This window comes from Lissotriton helveticus, chromosome 2_1, assembly GCF_964261635.1.
Source record: "Lissotriton helveticus chromosome 2_1, aLisHel1.1, whole genome shotgun sequence".
Taxonomy (NCBI): domain Eukaryota; kingdom Metazoa; phylum Chordata; class Amphibia; order Caudata; family Salamandridae; genus Lissotriton; species Lissotriton helveticus.
The window spans coordinates 1,513,892,590-1,513,916,047 of record NC_136059.1 but is presented as its reverse complement, the minus strand read 5'-3'; the positions used below and the strand labels follow the sequence as shown (position 1 = coordinate 1,513,916,047).

The window sequence follows — 23,458 nt, the reverse complement described above, 5'->3', positions numbered from 1 at the left end:
CTGACAGGTGCTTGGTATGTGCTGGTAGTTTTTAGGCCCATAAGTTGGTCTGGTTCTTGTATGCCTTGTGCTGGTAATACGTTGTCGAAGAAACGCCTTAGTCTTAATTTCCTCATCAATTTAAAAGTGCAGACTTCTAATTCAAGTTGATCCGTTTTTGTGGTTGGTACGAAAGTGGTGCCTCTTTGTAATAGTTGGTTTTCATTTGGTTTGAGAGTGTAGTCTGAGATTAATTACTAGTTGTCCTTTGGTGTCTTTTTGTCCTTCGGTTGTGTCGTGCTCCTGGTGTTGGGATGGTCTTTTTCTTTGGCCCCTCCGGGGTCTTCTTTTTCTTGGCCTTGGTCTAAAAAAGGAACCGCAGTAATTTGTGCAGAGGTGGTTGGTTGGGTCTCTCTTAAATTGTGTCTTGTGTTCTTACTGTTGTGTCTTGTACTCTTGCCGGAACTTGAGGACTATGACTTTGTGATCTGCTGGCGGTGTCACTGCCAGAAGAAGTGTCAGTGTGTTGGGTATAGAGACGATTCCTTCTTCTTTGGGCGTACACTTCAGCCCAGGTGTACACCTCCGAGCTTGTAGTCTAGTGTGTCACTTCAGAACTTCCTGATCTTCCTCTCGTTAATGTCCTGTGAGTGTTTGGCCAGTTGTTCATTTTTGTCTTCCAAAGTTTTGGACCAGTCCTCGGCTGACATCATATTTGCCAACTCATTGGTGACTTCCACGATTTCTTTTGTTAGATCATTCAATATGCTGGATAACTCCTCAATGATGAGTAAGATAAGATCTAAACTGCATTTATTGAGGATGGCATACCAACGTTCCTGGAATAGTTTTGAGTTCTTACATAGTGACGGTTTAAGGGCTATGCGTAGGCCTCTGGGTATGCGTTGCGCTCTGATATTTTACCAAAGTGTTGGCCAGGGTCTTGCCAGTTCATTTACTCTTTTCGTACTTGTCACTTTAATTATTCATCATTTTAATCATTTTTAAGTTCTCGTGACTTTGTTGTGCCATGGTTTTTCCATGGTTGTAGATTACACCGTAACCTACTCTTGCGATCACCACATTTTGGTATCACTGCATGAGCCATTTCCTCTAGCAACCCATAAACACTGTCGCCTCTTCCTTTTTTTCCCCCATCGGCTGCCAGACCGCAACCATAGTCTGTTTTTGCCTTTCATTGCTACGGCAAAAAGAGCCCTCGACACGTGACGTTTTTTCATCCTATCAGCTTCACAGGCAATAAGAGAACCTCGGACCGAGAATACCGGTTTCTTTTACTCCACACCCTAGTAAGTGATATAGTTTACCGTTTACATGTCGTACTTGCGCGGCCAACGCTGTGCTCATAACTGCACATGCCGCTCTTGCGCGGCCAACCTGCTCATTTTTCCTTTGTTTTATCCCTCTTCTGTTTTAGGTTCCTCGCCAATCATATGAAAGCCCAATGTAAGCTTGTTTTTCCTCGCACTTTTTTCCGTTCTATTTCTCGCCGCATTCACACTCAGCGCTGTTTATGCATGAGTCACCACCGCACATAGCGTTGCACTGGGGAATAAGCACTTACGCTTATTACACACTTGATTTGTTGTCACGATCAGATCACGATGTTTTATTATATTTTACTGCTTGTATGGTGTTCCATGAAGAATAAAACCATACTATGATGTTCTATGTTACAGAAATGCTCCCAGATGAAGGGCAGCAGGCCCGAAATGCATTGGAGCAAACTGAGCTCTTGATAAATCCATCAGTTGATGGAATACTACAAGAAAATATGGTAATTTCTTAAATATCAGCAGTAATCAATGAGAATCAATACTCGTTTCAAACTACTCTAAAGTATTTGTGAAATCCTTTATCAGGAATCGCGAAAGTGTTCCCAAAGGGATGCGACCAATTACCAATTGGAAACACATTATTAGCAAACTATACAAAAGGTACCATGTGGGAAATGGGAATCCAGAGTTATGTAAAAGGACCAGTCCTCTACAGACATGGGAAGATTGCATTCTGAAGGGCTTAAGCCCTCACCCACTGGCCAGTTGGCATCCTAAATTGGCATCCTAAATCATAGGGCTCCTCCTCCCACCCTAGGGTTGGCTACAACCCTGCTTTTCAGGGGAGCTCTTAGAGTGTTCAAATCAGGACCCTATGGTGAGTTGGCAAAGTAGAAGGGGCTCAAGAGGGTCAGTGGAACCCTCTTGTGAAAGTGATTACAAATCTCTCAGGAAGACTGACTTTATTTCGGTTTCCTGATGGGTATAGTTAAAGCAAAGAAGTGGATAAAGATCAGCAATTGTTTTCCCTTTTGTTTTGCCTTTTTTTGTCTGTTGAAAACCAAATAAAAAAACCTTTTGAAAAAAGAAAAAAAAGTAGCTGAAAAACAAAATCCAGGATTTTGTTAGCGTGCACATGTGTGCCTACAAAATGACAGCTGCTACTGCTTTTTTGGCGATGTTGCACAATATTGGCCATTACAGCATAGCCAAAAGGCACTGGCAAAGCCAACAGGTCCCTTGTCGAGATCCATTTGTTTTGCCAATGCTTGTCTTATCTCCACAACTTTTTCTTCTGTCGTTAAACTTGTGAGGGCCGAGCTGCTACCCATACAGTGCTACTGTGTTGTCCCAGTGCAAGCCATCCTGCACAGCAAGCAGAGTCAATATTTGAACGGTCTTTAAACCCAGCCACAAATGGCTGCCCATGTGCAAGCACGTGCATCCATTTTGCAAAGCTTTTACTTTTGTAAAAACAAATGACTGCACAGTCACCCATTTTCAAAATGGTTTATAAAAGTTTACTACAAAAAGTTTTTCAAAAAGGACCTGTCGTGCAAGTGCATACTACTTTTGTCAATACAGCTTTACAAAAAACATGTAAAGAAAAAGCACTGGCAAGGCCAAAAAGACGAAGCCAATGCCAACTCTACTGGCTTTGCCAATGCTCGTTTTTCTTGTCTGAATGCGCACTAAAAAGTTTTGCAACATCCTCCAGGTTTTCACTGCAATCCAAGACCGGCAATTTTGTTCACTACAGGCGAGACAATGGAATGGTGGACTCCTGCCCCTTATCAGGGGTTCCCTAGTTGAAGGAATGTGAAGCCTCTGCTGGCTACAGCAAAATGTGTGCGTCAATTCAAGAGATTTTTTTTTTTTTTTTTTTAAACAAAGGGGGCTCATTGTCCCCGACAAACTTCTCTCCCTGTACCTGCATTTTCACCTTTAACAATAACATCCAGGGCGTTTACTCTGTTTAATCCCCATGCATTCTACCTTCAAACTTCAATCCGGAGTCCAGCTACAGAACCTTCCAGTACACCTGCCTGTGCGCAGAGCTCGGATTTCCCAGGTCCATGTGCGAGTAGATTGTCCAGACCAGGCATTTGGTTTGGAGTCAGGGATATTGAATCCGGATTAAATAGAACAAGAAGTCACAAACCAAATAATAAACTGCTGTAGATTAGCAGCTCTTGCACTGGAAATTTTGAGAGCTCGGTGTTGGAGCCCCAAGTCCCTTTTAAGTTTGCAAAACACGTGACGGAAACCGAACATGCATGAAGTGCTCCCGCCTTACAAATTGGCTGCAAGGATGCCAGAAACAATGGAGTTGGTAAGTGTAGGAAGGTAGATCCCTGACTATGGTTGCCCCCAACTTTTTGCCTGGTGTTTTGCTGGTTTTCTGACTTAGTTGACCTGGGGCCCTGCTATTCAGGACCCCAGGCCCACTGCTCTCTGTTAAAATGGATTCCATGTACCCTAGGTACATATCTAATTGGATACTGAGTCACCTTATCAGCCCCTGTACAGTGTACCTTAGGTACCCAGGGCATAGGTGCACACAGGGCCTACCAGGGGCTGCAGCATGTATTATGCCACCCCTGGATGGCCATCCAAAACAGACACAACTGGCTGCTTGACAGCTGGGGCAAGGTGGTGTAATCACCCTTTGCTTTAGATATAGTATACCTATATCTAAACCTAAAATGGGCACACAGATCTCCTATCAGGCACTCCTATGGCAGGCCTTAATAACCCTGGAGGCAGAATGCTTGGAATCGTGTGAGATAGTGCTCTGGCATGAGCTGAGCCTGTCTGCGGCTTTCGGGATCTATCCCTTAGCCGTTTCCATGATAGCGTCAGACCATATACTCTTAAGTGCCTTATAATCCTCGCGGTTATGGTAACTTTGGTCTGACAATATCTAAACATGTCGTGTAAGGTGTCATACGCTTTGGAATACTACCCCCTCGCCAGTTCTGGCGACGGGGGTAGCATTCCACCCATCTAGAGGGAGAAGACATGTTGGTAACCTGTAACCCCGGTTAAAGTCGAACATAGCCTCAGCTCCACAAAATGGATGCTGCCACCGAGACACAAGTCTGCCCTCCTGCTGCTGGGAGTCCTTCCAGCGCGGGAGGCCTGGACAAAGGGTTTCCTGTCAGGGGCGGTGCTAGCACCATCCCAGACAGGGTTTTGTGTATCCCAGGTAGGCAGGGCGTGAGAGGAAGGGGACTGCAAGTGGCACCCCGGTGCTCACTGAGCATAGGCCGGCTCAAACCAGTTCTTGGGGCACACCAGCCCCTGAGCTGGGGAGAGACCGGACAAAGGAGAGGGGTGTAACCACCCCCCTCCTGGTCCCACCCATGGGCAGGACCTAGTCGTGTGCCAGCCCCTTTTCTTAGAATAAAGGTAGGAGCAGGCCCCCTTCCAAATTAGATCATCTTTGAATCCTGAAACTACTTTCCACGAAAGGAACTCAAGACTTCTTAAGATTTCTCCCTTGTGACTAAGGAGTAGTCACCCTGCACCCGCAGGCACCATCCAAGCATCGCGGTTTGCTGCAAGTCTCTCCTCCGGATCAAGACTGCCCAGCTCGACGAGAACCGGCTTCCCTGGCACCTCTGACCTCTACCTGCATCATCAGCCCAGCTGAGATTCGTGGGTGTGACGAGACCTCGAGGGACCGGCCATCTTCAAGACTGCACGACGCTTGCCCAGCACGACCACCGAGGGATCCTCGAGTGAGTGCTTTGGGGTTTGAGAAACCCCGACCCTGAGCAGCTCCAGCTCCGAAGTCAAGCCCCCTTGCATCCACGAGATCTGCGTGGGGCCCTTCTGCTCTTTGCTGCTCACCGCGTTGTCCAGGTCACTTGCCCGTTGGCTAGTGGCCCTTCTGACGACGAACCACGACGACAACACCGCTGGTCTGGTTGCTCCAGACTGGCCCTTGCTCCCCTCCAACAGAGGAGCACCCCGGACCCTCCTGGTCCACTCCAGACGCCATCTTGAGTCCACCGCGTGGGCTTGCATTTGCCAAGAGTTGTTGCCCCAATCCTGGGTCCAGCGACGTCGACAGCAGACGCATTCGTGGGACAGCTCGCACCTCCATCCTGGTCGCCGACAACGCTTCCTGGTCCGAGAGACTGCAGAGCCCAGCGTCGCCCACTCACCTGGTCGAGGTGACTTCGCCCGGTGCCATCCTGGTGCCCACCTAATCACTGGCTACTGATTCAGGACTTGGTCCCCTCTGCTTACAGGTATCCATCTTCATCGATCCAGGCTTGGATCACATCGAACTTCATCACTGGTCGCCTGCCAGCAACAACTTCTTTCAGGCTCCATAGACTGCAACGAGGATTCCCAACATCTTTTCAGACCTATGCAGCCGCAGCCCCTGGGCTAGGTAACCTGAGCATTTCGGTGCTCCAGCATAGTTTAACTATCTAAGTGTCCAGATCCTTTTTCGTTTCAGCTCTACCTAGTCGGATTCGTCCGATAACACTAACTTTACGAATTCTAGCATCCATAGACTTTGTTCCGCATCCCGCGTGAGAGTGCACACACTGCACCCGATCCCCCTAGGCCTCCTGCTAGTAATCTAAAGGTTCAGTAGTGTAGTCCTAGCGATCCCAAAGCCTCTGAGAATAGTTACTTACCTGCTAGTAATTCGCATTCCACTTTTGTAGTATATGGTTTTTCGTGCCCCTCGGGCATTTGTGTAAATTGTGCGACAAAGTATTTTCTTAAGAGTTTTGTGTTGTGCTTAGCTCCCTGACTCATAATGAGTTCAGGGTAGTACTGTTATAAATAAATATACTTTTATTTTCATAACAACTTGTGTGGTGTCCTTTCACTTGGTGTTCAAAGGGTAAATGTGATGGTACAACAGCTGGCTTAACACGCCCTCTAGAGTTTAGCCTAAAGACTGCTCTTGTCCATGCTACTAGGATAGCTGGTCTATCAGGTTGACTTACAACCAATCATCAATAAGGGTTGTTTGGTATGATACAAAGTGATCACTAGAATAGTGAGCACTATATATCAGGCCAACTTCTCACAGCAAGCATAAGTGCAACTGGGATCTAGCACTAGTGCAGACCAATAAATCATTCGAGTTCCAGTGTGGGTCTGGGTCACGTCTGAAAGAGCCTAAACATGTGCTTTAAAATAAATGTAGCACCACTAAAGGAAAACCTGCCTTTGCTTCAGAAATGAAATTGCATTTTAAAAGTGACAGTAGATATTTTGTGCTACAAAGTGAAAACATGAGCTTTGAAATTCATATATTTTAGTCAGACACTTTCCATTTATTAATTCATGTAAAGCATTGTACAATTAATTAATAGCTTGAGTTAGATGTGTTTAGTTAGATGTTGTTCTCACTATGAAAATGTGATTTAACTTGCAAAAATGTTATTTTTAGAAAATAACTTTTATTAGAATTAGCATGACATTTTAGAAAGTAGAAAACAGAACCAGCTCTAATTCAGCTCTTGCTCTGTGAGTTTCTGTAGGCCTTCAAGATAAGCAAAGGGATTTCTTTCTCCATATGAAGAGACAATGGCATAATTTACAGCTGTGACCTCGGTGGGAGCTTTATCTCTGTACTTGTTGAAAATGTTGAACAAAACCTCATTTAAATTCTATGGTTTTGTGAGAATAGAAAACGCACGTTATTTTAAAAGTGCACTATCCTGTTTAATGTTTTTGCTTAACTAAAACGTTCTTTTGCAGCTCAAGTTATGTGTTTAGATAGAAATAAAATGTGTTTTATTAGAAGGTTATGCAATGAAGTTATAATCAATAAAGATGCAGAATATGCAGTGGGAAGGATCTTCGCCTGTAAGAGATGGCGTATGAAATCTGCCGATGGGTGGAGGCATCCATTTGGAGAATGCTGGATTCCAGTTGGAAGAAAAAGTCACGCTACATGCTTTGTAACATTCTCTGATAAACGTGTTCTTAGTTAGGAGTTTCAGAACACTTTCAGGCACTCTTTCGGAGCCCTTTGAGAGAGACAGATTTAGAGACGCAAGGCTGCAGAGGAGTTTCAGACTCAGACGCAGAAATGAAGGGAGGCAAGCAGAAGTGATTTGCTGATGGAGTGAAGGAGAGGGCAGACCTTGGAGAGCAAAACGTAGGCAGATTAGATGTAGGTTTATTTCCATTCTGACTTTAACATCCCCAAGCTTTGTGTTGCGACTAACTGGCTTTGTCAAGGCTTGTTTGCTCTATGCATTATTTCTCTTCATGGGAGAGTCTGCAATTATTAATGATTGACATAGCTTAATGCAAAGGTCCCTCTTGCTTCTAGAACCTTTCATGAGTTCTGACTGACATCATTTGTGCCCCATTGTCTTAGAGTAGGAATTTTTTCCTTTATGGAAAGCGCCTATTGCAAATTATGATGCATTGTGTTAACTTCATTTTTCGGTTATGAATTCTGTAACTTAATAGATAGACTACTGAATGAAGTCAGATTCTTATATTTGGATTAGAAAATAAATCCCTTTAGAAGTACTCACAACGGCTAAAATGTTTATTTGCATTTTATTAATTTCTCATGTTTATGTAGGAGCTCCCTGGTCATAAACGGTGGCAAAGATCCATTGACCTTAAGCGTAGACTAGAGTAGCGGTAATCAGATGTAAAGGTGCCACATTTCCTAGATTTTCCAAAGCAATAGCTGTGTGATTTCTGCTTCAACAGGATGGTAGCAGAGGTAAGGTTAAACACCTTGACCACAAGGAGCAGTTTTGGTTAATGACCTGAATGGAGCTACAAAAAACAAGTTAGAATAAGGCCCAAGCCACAAAAAGTTCTGACTCCAAATGCCAGAACCTGAAGACTGGCTAAGCGGTATTAGAAGGCAGTCCAGAAAGGCAGTTACTGAAGGTGTGAGTATTAATAGGGAGCAGTGCATTTGCGGTTATTTGATTTCAGTAATTGCATTTGGGGTAATTGCGTTGGATTAGATAGTGGGTTGAGGTAATGGCATTTGCAGTAATTGCATTGGATTAGATTGTGGTTTGCAGTAATTCCAGTTGCGGTAATTGCATATGGAGTGTATTAGACTGTAGTGATTTGATGAAGTGATGTCTTGCGGAGTTGAGAGGAGTAGAGTGATTTTGGTTTCAGGCCGAACACAAGTGGTCCATTTGATATGATTTGATGATTTTGATGTCAGGCTCGACGAGTAGCCTAAGATCCCGGGATAGATTTGTGGTGTAGAAGACACCCAGTGCCGTAATTGTCTGACCAGTGATTGGCGCAGCCGTGAAACTCTATAGACGACCCATTGGAGATGGGGAACATGTGTGAGAGAGTTTGATAGAGTAGTGTGGAAAGCTAGTGCACAAGGGCGGACCACAGCAATTCGAGTGGCCAACACAGGTCGTGGGTCACTATTTGTGAATGGATTCGAGCGAGAGGATCCCATCAATTAGTTACCAGGACTGTCTGGCCGTTCATGGGCAGATGGTCTGAGGTGATTGTCCGGTCATTTTGCAGACAGACAGCTGCCAGAGTTGAGGCAGACAATTACTTGAGACTGTCCAGTCATTTCATAGACAGTCCGTTATGTGGCTGTCCGGTCATATGGTGGACAGACAGTTACTTGATACTATGAGTGCGGTGTGTGAATGTGTAAGGAGGAGATTGTGAAGGAGGGTGAACCGCTGTGAGGAGGAAGAAGTGACATCAGAGTGTGCCGCACTGTGATAGGTCCAGTGTGTGATTACCGTATTGAGATTGGTTGAAAGTCTTCAAAAATGTTAAACTGTAACAGGATTGGAGGGAAAATGTGACTTTACTGAATTGAGTCAAAACATTGGATTGAATTATTGCAGAAATGAAGTTTTTTAAAGGTTAAGACTATTCTGAGAGGTAAATCGACAAATTGAATGTGGGTAGTTGACGAGACCCCACCTGATGGTACGCCTGCACATTTTCTGTTAACGAAATTGGGATAATTTTCATGTTTATGGATTTGCCAATGGTGCAAGGTTACTGAGAAAGAGGGGCCGTTGAGTTTTCCAAAACATGGTACTTTTGAACTGCAATTTGACAGATTAAGAGAAATGTTATCTGAAATAAAGTCACCATCTAGAGCAGAACAATTTGAAGCTTCAAGCTTGTGGGAAAAGACAGCAAGAGATCAGTAAAGAGGACAAAAGGCAAAAAGGGTCAGATACAGGAGAAGGAAATTATGGATGACAAAAAGCCTTAAACCAATAGTGATTTAGGGGGTGAAAAATTGAATGCATTGTTAATCGATAAGTGTACCAGCAAGTAGAACAGTGGCTACGGCTTCTGTTGAACTAAGAGAAATACAGATTGAGAGAACTTTTCCAACGTTTCAGATTGCCCCACCACTTGACTATGCAGACAGTGATACTCCCAGGTGTTACTGCTTCAATTATTTCTGATTTGGTAAAAAAAATAATATGATCTGTAGCTGCACAAGCAATTGGTAGACACATTTTGACTGTCCAAATGAATATGATCTCAACTCAAGAAGCTCAAAGAACTGTAGAAGGAGTAATAACATCAGGGTTTACCTCAAAATCTCAGAGTTCACAGATTATAGAACAGAAACTGCCTCAAACAGTTCAAGTATTGAAAGATATAGTCAGAATTGATTATTTCTTCCAACCCCAACATTCTATTTCCAAAATTTTAGTTTGTCATGTTTTGTAATGAATACACAACGCCCTTTAACTATGCGACTGAGTGCCCAAGTGGCATGAGTGCTACTGAAGACCTTGAAAACTGGATTAGTGCATATCTATCACGTTTTACAAAAGAATAGGCTTCTACTTACATCTATCAGCCCAGTAAAGTCGCGCTCCATTATCCGCAAACACAAGCCCAACTGGCATTTTCAGCTTCTTCCACAGAACCTTCCTTCGGCTTCCGTCCATGGAAGCGCATTCTATCTTTGGAGCATTCTTTTGGTCCTCTGTGCCCAAGTCAGCGTAACACATGACCCCGGTGGGTGGGTAGAGCACGAGTGCAGACGGGCTGTGGAGTCCATCGCTGACCAGCACACCTGTGTACATGCCATTGAAAGTGGCAACCTGAATGTATGGCTTTCGGGTACTGATCCAGTACATGTTGCCACTCACCCAGTCCACAGCAAAAGAGATTACTGTATCATCCACCAACAAGACTTTTTTCCAGGACATGGCACCAGAGTCCTTGAGCTTGGACAATCCAATATAATCCCCTTTGGTGACAGCAAAGTAAAGAGCACGCTCCCGCACAACGTAGTCCAAGGAAGACATCACATTCACGTTGTTTAGAGGGATACTGTTGTGGTCTGGTAGAGATTTCCTATTGGAAGCGGGCAGTTTTCTCAAATAAATCTACAAATAAAAAGTAAATATACCAGTCAGTCAGAATTTAGAAAACAATTGGTATCTGGAAAATCAGAAAACATTTGTAACAATGATTATCAATAACATACACCTCGATACCCGGTTCTATATTTATTCCACGATTTTCAATTCCTTTTCAGACATTCCACTTACTTACCATTCCTTTTAGAGTGAGATATTGCAGGGAAAACTAGGAGTATTAATTATGTGCGCATTTTGCTTTACTAATGCTTGCTAGCTCCTTGTCAAGGCTGTAGCAAGACATGATTCAACCCTAGGTGGAGTTCGAGGGGGTAGCTAGTCCTGTGTCTTAGCATAGTAGCACTGTTGAAAGTCTCTTTACCAGGCCTTCACTACTGCTCTTGAACAGTTCTACCAGGCATTTACTTGCATCACACTACAAGCTGGGGCTTCATAAGGCCAAGCAATGGATAGTGAGAAAACACTAGACCTTGGCCAACAGGAGAGGGAAAGCAAGAGGCTAGGAGGAAAGCATTGCCCCCTCACAATCCTTGTAAAATTTTAAAGAATGACAGTTTTTCCTAGTTAAGTCTTCGCTTATATTATCAATACAGTGACGAGCAGCACATATCGATCAGCACACATTGATGATAGTAACTGTTGGTCAAGACACATGGATTTCTCCCCTCCAACAGTATTCAGAAGCGGGACTTTGCCATCTGCAATACAGTGGGCATGCTTGTCCCGTCTCTGGAACGAGTTGCTTCAGCCACACCCAACAGGTTTTGGGTACAGTCTTCAGCCATGCCCTGCACTAAGTGCCCATGCCGCCAGATCTCTGCGGGCAAGCCCTGATGCTCCTGTTCAGACTACCCAATGGGCGCTACTCAGTGCCTACTTGACTCAGTGTTTAACAGTGCTCAGCACACTGCAGGAGAAGGGCACACATTAGAATTCCAGAATACTTTCAATTGTCATTACACAATCTGCTCTATGCAGACATAACTTGAAGGTGGGTGAGGGGTGTCGGCAGGTTTAGGAGTTAAAGACCATCAGCAGAGGCATCCAAACCATTTAGCAATTTAATAATGCTCTGTTATATCCTGCTACACAGCCAGAACTGCACACGAGTCATTCCTCCTGCCTATGCATTAAATGCTACTTGCCTCACTTGAATTGAACTCTGCAGAACTGTGACGCCCTTCTCGGTTACCCTTCCTTCTCAAACCACACAGGAAAGGGCCTTCAGCAATACGCATCGCTTTTCACATGGCATACCTTAAGACTACCCAATGAATCCTGCAGGCAAACAAGCCTGAAGGGCATGTCCTTCGTAAATGCTCTGTACAGTGATGTTTTCAACACCTTGTCCAAGAAAATCAAAGGCAGCCCCATTGCCACTTCCGAATTCATGGGCCTGGCATGCGTTCCTATTACAACTTCCAAAAGGCGAGGTCCTCCTACATCTTTTGTCACCGCAAGACTCCTTTGGCTATACTGAGAGGCTACTGAATGTAGTACAAAGCGTTAATGACCTGCACCCATGTCCATCAGGTGGCTTCAATAATGCTGTGCAACCACTACCAGTCATTGCTACATGCCACCGCGCCACTCAGGGTGTCCATCATCCATATCCTGGGTTGTTACCCTTGCACCATTGAATTTGGTCATTGGGAGGAGGTTTGCGTTCTCATTAATCAAGAATTTCCTCTGGAAGTTTAAATGGAAAATGCAATTCGGGTCCTTTCCCATAAAAACCACACATTTCCAAGACCAGACCAGCAAGGACATTTTATTGTTCAAATGTTTTGTTCACATTTATCATATACAGTCAAAGTTATAAGTAATTCAAATAATTATTTTATGGCTACAAACAGAAGACTGCACCAAACCTAACTGCCCCCTGGAGACAGATCAGGCATCTGTGCACAGTAGTTCCAGAGTAGAGTTCGGATTAAGTGTAGGTTTAGCGTTATAGGGCAAAGGTGTTTTTATTACCCACCATTTCCTTTGAAAATATCCGTATAATGTCTGAGAACTGTTTGTGAAAACAAACTAAACCAGTTTTCTATCTGCAGTAAAGGTTTCTCTAACCCCTGGGGATTAGAGCCCACCTTTCAGTTGACATCTTGCAATGGTCTTAAAACCATTAAAAGATACACAAGCCAAAACAGAGGATCAGGTTGGACTTTGCTTAGAGGAAATGGGGGTTTCAAGGATATGCTGGGCTGAAAGAGTAAAGCTCTGAAATACAGAAAGCGGGGACAGGAAAGGAGATTAGAACAGTGAGATCAAGGTGGGAGAGAAAAAGAGCCCTGCTAAGTACTACAGTGCAAGCAAGATCCAGACATCAGCAGTGGAAAAAGGATGGAGAGCCAAAGACAGCATGACAATGCTAGTAAAAGATGAGACTGGGAAGTGCAGGAGGGAACAGGATTAAGGGTAAATTTTAAGCAGAGAATGTAAAGGGGGAGGAGTTTAGGAGAAGCGCAAGAGTGAGAACATGGTATGGAGAGGAGTGGATGGACAAAAAGTAAAGAGGGGGGAAAAAAGCAAAATATAGAACTACTATATAAAAAAAACAGTGGTTGTGTCAGGGAAGATGGATTGACCAACTGTATTCAGCAGGACAGAATAGAAGCAAACTAATGTGTGTGAATAATACACTGTAGATATTCGGGGGTTTTAGCGAAGCTTGCGCTGACTCTACAACATTTTCTGCTTGAGTAAGGCACACAAAAGCTGGGATCTGGAACAGAACAAACTGCCTGCTGGAGATGATCATTAAGACACAATGAAGGATAAGCTGTGTAGGACAAGTTAGACTCGTGGAGACAGTGCTACCAGTGAGATCTCAGTTTGCACAGAACCTGTTGCTAAATCACAACAGTTTATTGAAGCATTGCTGTTGCATGGACATCTGCTGTTCCCACCATCTTTCCGGCTGCCAATTTTTCGGATCTACGAATCTGAGGTAGGTAGACGGGATGGTGACACTTTAAAAAGGTGGAGTTAATCTGTCACAATCATAAGTAGTATCTAGGCTGTGCACTTGCCTGCAATTTACTTAGCGATACAAAAGGGGATGATGGACGGAGCGTTTGAGCAAATCAAACACTCACCCCCAGTCAACTGATCTGGGTTTAATCCATCACCATTCTTTAGCCCACTCAGCCACCCCATTTCAGACATGGCTATATGCAAATCAGTCTGACCCTGTGCCTCATGGGAACAGTCCAGCCCGAAATGCCAAGCCATGTCTTCCATGGACCGGAAACAAGCATCCTGGGACCGGTTTCGGATTCATAATCCTCATCAGCCAGGCTATCTTGAATCCAGTGGCCAAGTGAGCAAGGGACTCACGTCTGAGCATACCCTGCCACACTTAGGGCGAACAAAGCGATACAAAAGGGGATGATGGACGGAGCGTTTGAGCAAATCAAACACTCACCCCCAGTCAACTGATCTGGGTTTAATCCATCACCATTCTTTAGCCCACTCAGCCACCCCATTTCAGACATGGCTATATGCAAATCAGTCTGACCCTGTGCCTCATGGGAACAGTCCAGCCCGAAATGCCAAGCCATGTCTTCCATGGACCGGAAACAAGCATCCTGGGACCGGTTTCGGATTCATAATCCTCATCAGCCAGGCTATCTTGAATCCAGTGGCCAAGTGAGCAAGGGACTCACGTCTGAGCATACCCTGCCACACTTAGGGCGAACAAAGCGATACAAAAGGGGATGATGGACGGAGCGTTTGAGCAAATCAAACACTCACCCCCAGTCAACTGATCTGGGTTTAATCCATCACCATTCTTTAGCCCACTCAGCCACCCCATTTCAGACATGGCTATATGCAAATCAGTCTGACCCTGTGCCTCATGGGAACAGTCCAGCCCGAAATGCCAAGCCATGTCTTCCATGGACCGGAAACAAGCATCCTGGGACCGGTTTCGGATTCATAATCCTCATCAGCCAGGCTATCTTGAATCCAGTGGCCAAGTGAGCAAGGGACTCACGTCTGAGCATACCCTGCCACACTTAGGGCGAACAAAGCGATACAAAAGGGGATGATGGACGGAGCGTTTGAGCAAATCAAACACTCACCCCCAGTCAACTGATCTGGGTTTAATCCATCACCATTCTTTAGCCCACTCAGCCACCCCATTTCAGACATGGCTATATGCAAATCACCCGACATCACCTGGTTCCTTCCTGGTCACTGGCTAGTGACCCAAACTTTGTCCCTTCTGCTCTCAGGTTCTTCAGATCTTTGATCCACCCTTGGATCCACCCGGACACTTTCCCTCTGGTCACCTACCTGTAGCACTTCTTTGCAGCTCTCCATAGAATACGACGACGAAACTGGACACGAAAAGACACCTATGCACCGAGCTTCCCTGGGTGAGGTAACAAGTACTTCGGTGCTCCCGTGGGTCTTGACTCTTGAAGTGTCCTAGTTTAAAAGGGTTCCATCCTAGTCCATCCGGAAGTGTCCTTAAATTGTATATTTGTAACTTTTACCATCTCCATAGAAAGTCAATGGTAACCCGCGCCTGTGTTTAGACACTGCACGCGTCTCCCGTGGGCCTCCTACTTCCTAGCCTTTGGTTGATTAGAGTAGCCCCAGCGATTCCACAGGCCCCAGGCCTGTTGTCTAATTATCTTGTGGTTCTTATACCACTTACTTAGTATACGGTTTGTGAGGCCCCAGGGCATAACGTATACTGTGCAACTTATTGTATATTAATTGTGTGACTAGAATTGTATTTTTACCTCCGACCTCAAAGAGTGCAGAGGGGTTGTGATTAGATTAAATACATATATATTTGATATATACCTTGTGTGGTGTGCTTTCATTTGGTATTCAATGGATTATAATTGGTAAAACAACTTGCTTAACTCTCCTACTGAAGTCTTAGCCTGATGATTGCTGGTTCACGCTACCACTAGGATAGCTTTCTATAAGGTTGACTTTACAACCACCATCAATAAGGGTCGATTAGACTGGTGCAAGGTGCCCACTAGAACTAGTGGACATCATATGCCAGGCTAACTTCTCACAACAGCTTTCAAATGAAGTCCTCTGTCAGCATATATTTTTATTTTAGCGACCAGTCTCAGAAGTATGAATGTGTTCCTCGTTCTTGGATCAGATGTTGTGCATTGGGGCAGCTTGGTCGTTATGACTTTTCCAACTTGAGGCACAGGGCTCTCCCCGGTCGTGGAGTGAGGGGTCTAATGGTAAGCTCGAAGAGTAGTGTTTACATTCTTTTGGGAGGAAGAGCTTTTCCAAAGCAGTACGCTGAAAAGCTTTCTTTGGAGTACTCATGAGCTGAGCGGGGGCCAAAGAGGAGTGCTTTTCTAATGCTTTATATTGAGGTGATTTAAGAAAGTCTTTGAATTTGCGTCTATTAAAAGGTGGGCCGTTGTCAGATTTAGATTTTAAGAATGCAGGTACACCCCATATTGCAAAGATGCCATTTAATCTTTGAATAACCTTTTCATGTTTAGTGGATGAATGGTCTTCAACCAATGGAAAACAGGAGTATTTATCAATGACTAGAGGAGGATGTCCATTCTCAAGAGGAATAAAAAAATAAACCACAATTCTCTCCAAAACATGTGGCAATTCTGACATGTTCAGAGATTGCTGAATAACTTCAGGAGAAAGACAGTTGGATATAAGACAAGTCTCTAATTCTTTTTCAACCCTTTGGTTGAGATACAGAAACCAGACTGTCAGGGAGAGCTCTTGGTGGCAACTATTCCCTGATGTCCCCATGAGACACATTTATCACTTGTAGCAGACTCTTGGGAATAAAAATTCATGTACCTCACAGAATGAGGCCTTCTTGAGTCACTGAAAGTTCATTTCTTACATTTTTGAACTTCAAATACTCGTCACTAGATAGTGGTCTAGAGTCCTGGTTCCACAATTGATGGGTAAATGTCTCAACTTTAACACATCATTATCTTGGCTCATGGCAACAACAATTTGTTATGAAGGTGTTACAGGTGGGGTGCTCGATTTCACAATAAAATTGATGCAGGTCTCCGCAGTCTTAGATGGGGTACCAGGGCATTGCACGGGCACTCAAATCAGCTTCGCTTCCATACGCCCGAGTTGGGACTGTCTTTGCCCTAGCTATTTCCAAAATGGGGCTGTACAGTAGCCCATTCAGGTTCCTGAAAAGTACCCTGAGACCTGCTGCCAGGGTGAGCCCTTTCCTCTTTTTTTCCTCCCTGTACAGCTTGGAGTTTCCTTTGTCGAATGTGAGGCTGAGATATTTGTAATTGGTGACTTCTTCGACCTTTTTGGAATCAAGGAACCAGCTGATTTTGCTGCTCCTACAGCAATTCATTAATTTGCTTTTCATAGTGTTGATAGCCAGGCTGTTTCTTAATGAGTAAGTCATGGATGGTATTCAGAAAGCGCTGCATCCCCACCTTGGTGGGCTGATCGTCACCAAGTCATCCGCATATAGCAAGTTTGAGAGGGAAAAGGGAAAATGGGCAGAGCTTCAAGCATGAGAGGCAACCAAAGGTCTGCCAAGAATAGATTAAAAAGCTTTGGGGCCAGGACACAACCCTGCCTAAGCCCTCAGGAAGTTGGGATGGCCCTGAAAAGGTTAGCCCCGTAGACAAGCTTTATTCTGACCCAAGTATTTGTGTCTAGGTTTTCGATTGCGCTACGAAGAATTTGAGGTGCATCAGAGTTCTTTAAATTGCTCCAGAGCAGATTTCGTGTGACAGCCAAATGCAGCTTTGTATTGTATTTTTTGTGAACCCAGTCTGATTAATTGAAAGGATTGAAGTGACATTAGCCCAGTCAAAGAGCCATTTCAATAGAACGCCCGCATAGTACTTCGCCTCGTTATCGATAAGGGATATCAATCTGTAGTTTTCAGGTTTTGACTGGTCGCCGCTCTTAAAGATTGGTGAGATGACAGAACCTTTCGAGGAGGCTGGGGCTGTGGCACCTGATGGAGTGTAGATTAATAACAGGGCCAGGTACCCAGCCCATTTTGCTGGATTGGAACAAAGCATGTTTTATTTAAACAAAATTACCTGGCCGGGCAACTACGTGAAGTTTGAGACATATCTAAGTTTGACAGGCCAAGAAACAGCTTAACAGAATGAGACAAAATTTCACCTGCAGAGAGGCAACAGTCACCCATTTGCTCTCCAAATCTTTGTGCATTTGTTCATTAGTTATGCTGTAGTTATGGCTGTGTTTCTCCGCCCATAGGAAAAGCTCCCCAAGTCTTTTCAAAGGAAAGGAAATTGCGAAATACATTGATCTTGTTTGTTAAATCTGTACGAACATTTAAATGAAATGTTAAACCACAATAGATTTTTTGGCAGTTCTTTTCAAAAAGGGTTAGAGGGCACTCAAAAACTCATGGGCAGTCAGATCTGGAAGATTTTTTTCAAACATTGCCAAAACTAATCTATGGATTGGCAACAAATGTGGGTAGAAAACATATGCAGCCAGCTAGGTTTCATTATTACAGAGCCAGATTCCCAAAAATCAATCTTTTTAGCAGCCCCTTGAAGATTTGAGATCTTGCTCTTGAAGTCTCAAAGCCGGTTAGAAAAAAAGCATAATAAACTCCTAGGGCATGTGGGGGGGGGGGGAGGGGGGAATGGTGAAAGAATGCTTTCGGAACTCCATAGTAAAATATTATGGGACTTTTCAATTTCTTTTCCACCTCAATGTCCGGTCTGATTCAGGGGACAGTGCCATATAAGCCCACGCCCCCATCCTTTTACACCATTTTATTTAATAAAATGGCAACAATAAAGGGTTTAACAAATACTTCGACACTCTTGAGCTCCTCTGGCTGGGTAACAGCCACGAGGAGTATCTCTACGAACCCTTTTCTCAGGAGGAGATACTGGCAGCCATTAATAGTCTACCGGGCGACAAGGTTCCGGGCTCCGACGGTCTTCCAGCGTCCTTTTACAAAGCTTTTGTGCCACTTCAAGTCCCGCACCTTGCAGTCATGTAAACAACTCCTTTGAGTTCAGCCACTTCGCTCCGCAAGGCCCTGTTAATGCTGTTCTTGAAGCCGGACAAGTCCCCCGAACTTCGAGACTTTTACCGCCCTCTATCTCTAAACACCGATAATAAGATTTTCCCCAAGTTGTTGGGCTCTTGCCTCCTTCCGCTTATGTCCCTGATTGCTCACCCAGAACAGTTTGGTTCCATCCACGGCCGCGCCAAGTCACACAATCTCCGGACTATCTTCGCCGTCCTCCATCGAATCAACCCGCTGTCCCGGCCATGGCTGCCCTCTTGGACGCCACCAAATCCTTTGATACTCTTGAGTGGCCCTTCCTCTTCTACCTTGCTAGGGTCACGAGGCAAGGGTGCTAACTCTCACCCATGCTCTTCGCTGTAGCTATGGAGCCCCTCGCCGCCAGGCTTCGGCAGCATCACACCCAGAGGGGACGTCACACTATGACCGCAATCACCAGGAGAATCTCAGCCCCATGGTCCGTGAGGTGGTGCGCTTCGGGGGCTTGTCTGGCATCCAGATCAACTGGGGTAAGTCCATTCTCTTTCCCCTGATGGACGCCAATGTCCCTTTCACTCTGGATTATCCATTTGTATTGGCGCCGGGCCCACCAGATATCTGGGCATTTAGCTCAGCAGGGATGTGGACGAAATCTGGAGGGCAAACCTCGGCCGGGCGGTGGACTGGCTGGAATATAAAATCCACCTCTGGCGACTGCCCTTGTCCCTGGCGGGGTGCATAGATATCGCCAAGATGGTGATGCTCCCGAAGTTTCTGTACCTTTTCATGAACATCCCCATCCCACTCACAGCTTATTCTTTTCGCAAACTCTGCTCTTATAACCACTTGTCTGGGCCGGGCATCAGCCTAGAATTGCATACAATATTCTCACACTCCCCTTTTCGCGTGGTGGAATGGGCGCCCCAGAATTCCAACTATACGTCCTTGGCGCCCAAGCCAGCTTCCTTCACTTCTGGCTGCATCTGACGCCTTTTCAGCCTCATGTGGGGTTGGGCGCTGATCTCGCGACCCCTTGGCCGCTCCTGACGCTCTACTTTCCCCTGCAAAACCCCTACGCGGAGAGATCGACATGGTAGAGAACTTGTGCTGGGCCTGGGATGGCCCCTGGAGATACTGACTCTAGCATGCTCTCTGCCAAAGCCATGCCCATCACACATAATCCTGCATCTCCCCCTTTGCAGACTGCTGGGATGGTCAAACGTACGACTCGCCTAGGGTTGGCCTCGTTATCGGACCTTTACCCTGACGGTGGCTATTTTTTCCCTTCAGGCCGAGTCCGGCCTCATGGACACACTGCTGTATTACCAACCTCAGAGCGTCTTGCAGGAAGTTACACCCCATGTTTCATCAGCCCCCTCCTTCGATGGCTGTCCTTGACTACGCATACACATCCGCCTCCCCCCGCAAGCTGGTCACCAGATTTACGCCCTCATGCTGGCGGCGTCCCAGATTTCTGCTGATTGCACCCGCACTGCTTGGAGTGTGGACCTGGGGGGCGATCTCTCTCAGGTCTGGCTGTACTGTTGCAAGCAGATCAAACACCTGTCCCCTAACTACCGCCTGCGCCTCATACACTTTAAATACCTGCATAGACTGTACCGTTCCCCTGCCCAGCTGCACAAAATTGGTCTCACTCCCAGCAACAGATGCCTCCTGTGCTGCGCTCCAGACGTCTCCCATCTTGCCTGGCTGTGCCCTAAGGTCTCTACATATTGGCGTGATGTGTGCGCTGCTATCACTTAGATCACCTCCACCCCTGTCACGCCAGACCCACTGATCTGCCTCTTAGGCCTTGTAAAAAACTGTCTAGACGCCTCCCGCCGGCTAACTGCTATGCTGCTCGTTTTCACACGCGCAGGGTCGCCATGCATTGGGGACGGAGACCCGCACCCAAAGCCAGCGCTTGGCTCGAGGATGCTGCCCATTGCCAAACGCTTCTGTCCAAATTCTGGGATTTGACACCGGCAACTTGTCGCCCGATTGACATTTGGGATCCCCTTGTTTTTTATCTCTTGTGCCAGAGTGCTTTGCCCTCTGCAGCCTCTCCCGCACCCCGCCGGCTTTTTGCCCACGGCGGCCGCTGGCTCAGAGTGCAGCTTTCCCATCCCTGCACTCTGCTGGTTCCCTGTGGCCTTTATCGCCAGTACTTGGCCTCCCCTGGGCGCTCCTCTACGCCTCTCTTGCTCCATCTCATGTCACTTCCCTCCAACTACTGTGGTGGGCTGCCTCTGTACAATTGTTCCAATGATGCATGTAACAGATATGGTTCTCATCTGACTGCTGTATCTACACCAACATATATTGTAACTTGATGTGCAAGCTTCTCAAAGATTTCTGAAAAATAAATAAATACATAAATAAGGATTTTAAAAACACCAAGGACCCCCCTCCCACCCCAATTCTAACCCTGATCTTACTTTCCTCGTCCTAAGGGCTAGTAGTGAAATTCCTAGGGGATTAGAAGACCAACACCCTCAGCACCTTAGCTTCTCAGTTAGGCTTAGTAACCGTAAATTAACCACCTGACATCAACAGCTTCCCAGCTTTGCCCCAGAGCTAAGGTCCTCAACTCCTTTTCAACATGTTCTCTGGCCTACCCAAAGCACAGGAAGGCACAAAACAAGCATCTAAATAATTCTCTGGACATAGGTGAAAGGCTAGCTAACACTTTTTCCATAATCACACTGATCTAATTGCAGGCCAGATCTGCTGTTCCGACCACTATTTGTGCAAGTGGTTCCAAAAGGGCATCTGTCAGGTGTCTGTAAAAGTAGCATTGGGGTGATGCATGCCAGAACAAGAAATCCTTGTGTCCAGCGGCCCAATTTACTGAAAGTACATACTCTGAGTCACTCTGATGATGCCAGATGCGACAGAGGACAGGTACACCAGTTTTGTCAACTTGCCCAATTAACCAGGGAGGAGTGGCAGGTAAGAAATGTACTTTGACCTTCTACAAAGTACTTTTATGGGACTTAGCAAGTGACGCAAAAAGCCACTGAACAGAAAGAAGAATGATGCTTAAAGACTTTGCCCACTAAACTTGCATTCAAAAACAATTTATTTCTCCTTTGTAACATTCCTTTGGCATATACTCTTACCATAGATTATGTCCATTTTGAATCATGCAGGTTCCAGACTATCCAGAAAACGTTCTGCAATTGCGCACATGCCACCATCAGACCCACTGGCAGCTCCTTCACACCTCAATAAGTGGCGACAAAGTGCCGTGTGTATATATGCTACCCTGAGGCGCAGATATCAGTTTATCAATAGATAACGTCTGCGCCCTTAGATGTGGAGCCACTGACAAGAAGTTGACTGTGTGAAATCTAACTTCAGATTTTGTAACCTGCAAGAATCCAAATTGATAGACTACCAGAACCCATGATATTGAGGCATGGATTAACAGATTCTGTGTCACAAATATGGAATTTTTGCTATTTGAGCCCAAAACTGATAAAACATAAATGCCCACTGGGCCCATAGTTTTCCCCATGGGCTGCAGGCCCAATCCTTCATGCAAAATAAAAGCCCCTTGGGCCGCCACATGCTCTGCGGGTGGCAGGCCCAAAACGTGTTAAAAAATGCCCCCGCTCCCTCATGGGCCCCCCGCGTGCCCCATGGGCGGCAGGACCAAAACTTGTTGAAATGAATGCCCTAAGGACCTTAACCTTTATAAAATAACAAAATGCGCCAAGGACCACAGCCTGCCCAAAACATTTTTAATGCACCCCCCCCCCCGATGTGTGCCCCATGGCTGATGGGCCCTAAACTTGATTTAGAAAAAATAATAAAAAAATAATCAATCCTGCCCTCCACCAAAGTTTCAGGCCCGCCACCAACAGGGCATTTATATTTATCAAGTTTCAGGCCCACTGCTGGCCCAATGGGCAGCACGCCCTAATCTCGATCTAAAATAAATGCTCCCCAGGACTGCCACCTGCCCCATAGCTGGCAGGCCAAAAAATATGCAGGAGGCTGGGACAGGGATAATCTACCTGTTGATGTCCTCCCGGTCTCAATGGTGCAGTAGCCTCCTCCTCGCTGGTGGCCCTCCAAGAATGAAGAATGAACAGCAGGCAGGTGAGTAATAAACAAACCCCACCTCACCTGCTTGCTGCGAGACCCTGCTTTTATTGGCCCAGTGGTGAACTGGCCACTGGACCAATACAAGGGGGTTGCATTCTTCCAAATTTCGAAGGCACTTTTGTAAAAAGGAGACCAGACTCCTTTATGGGGTTAATGGTTGGATATAGAAGAAAAAAAAGGGCGGTGAGCGAGCAACTTCGGTACCAGTTCTGTCATTCGATGAGGTCAATGTAACCTCTCGAACCGCTTCCAACCCGCTGTTGAGGCTTCCCTGAACAATTTTCTTTTTGGGGTTGGATACTGATACTAAGGTTGTCTATTTCATATAGGTGCAGAGCAGCCTTGACTACACACTCAAATCCAAATACAACTACAGGTTGTATGGAGTGTCGCCGTCTTGAACCCTTGTATCACTATTTCTCTCTTTTTAATATTTGCACGGTCCTGAAGAATCTCCATCGGATCCATTACGAACCACAGTAGGCAAATAACAGGTCGACCTGAAATTACCATTTTCATCTCTAAACCTGCTTCTTTATTATCACCACTTGCACCGATATTCACAGAGGAAAAATACTCCCAACTCCAACAACCAGGTCACGAGTACCCTTCTTTGCTTTATTTTAACCATATCGCACAGACCCCAGAATAAACTTCTTAGGGTACCAGTACGATATCTAAGTCACTCACATTCCTCTGAA

General features: G+C 45.5%; 1 protein-coding gene across 1 annotated transcript in view; it reads right to left on the bottom strand.

Moving 5' to 3' along the window:
* Positions 1 to 23,458, bottom strand: part of LOC144820278 (uncharacterized) — a 988,894-nt gene that overhangs the window by 297,934 nt on the left and 667,502 nt on the right. Inside the window, exon 29 of the mRNA XM_078677866.1 lies at positions 10,102 to 10,645. Within this exon, the coding sequence (XP_078533992.1) occupies positions 10,102 to 10,645 (544 nt within the window). The remainder of the gene's footprint in view (positions 1 to 10,101; positions 10,646 to 23,458) is intronic.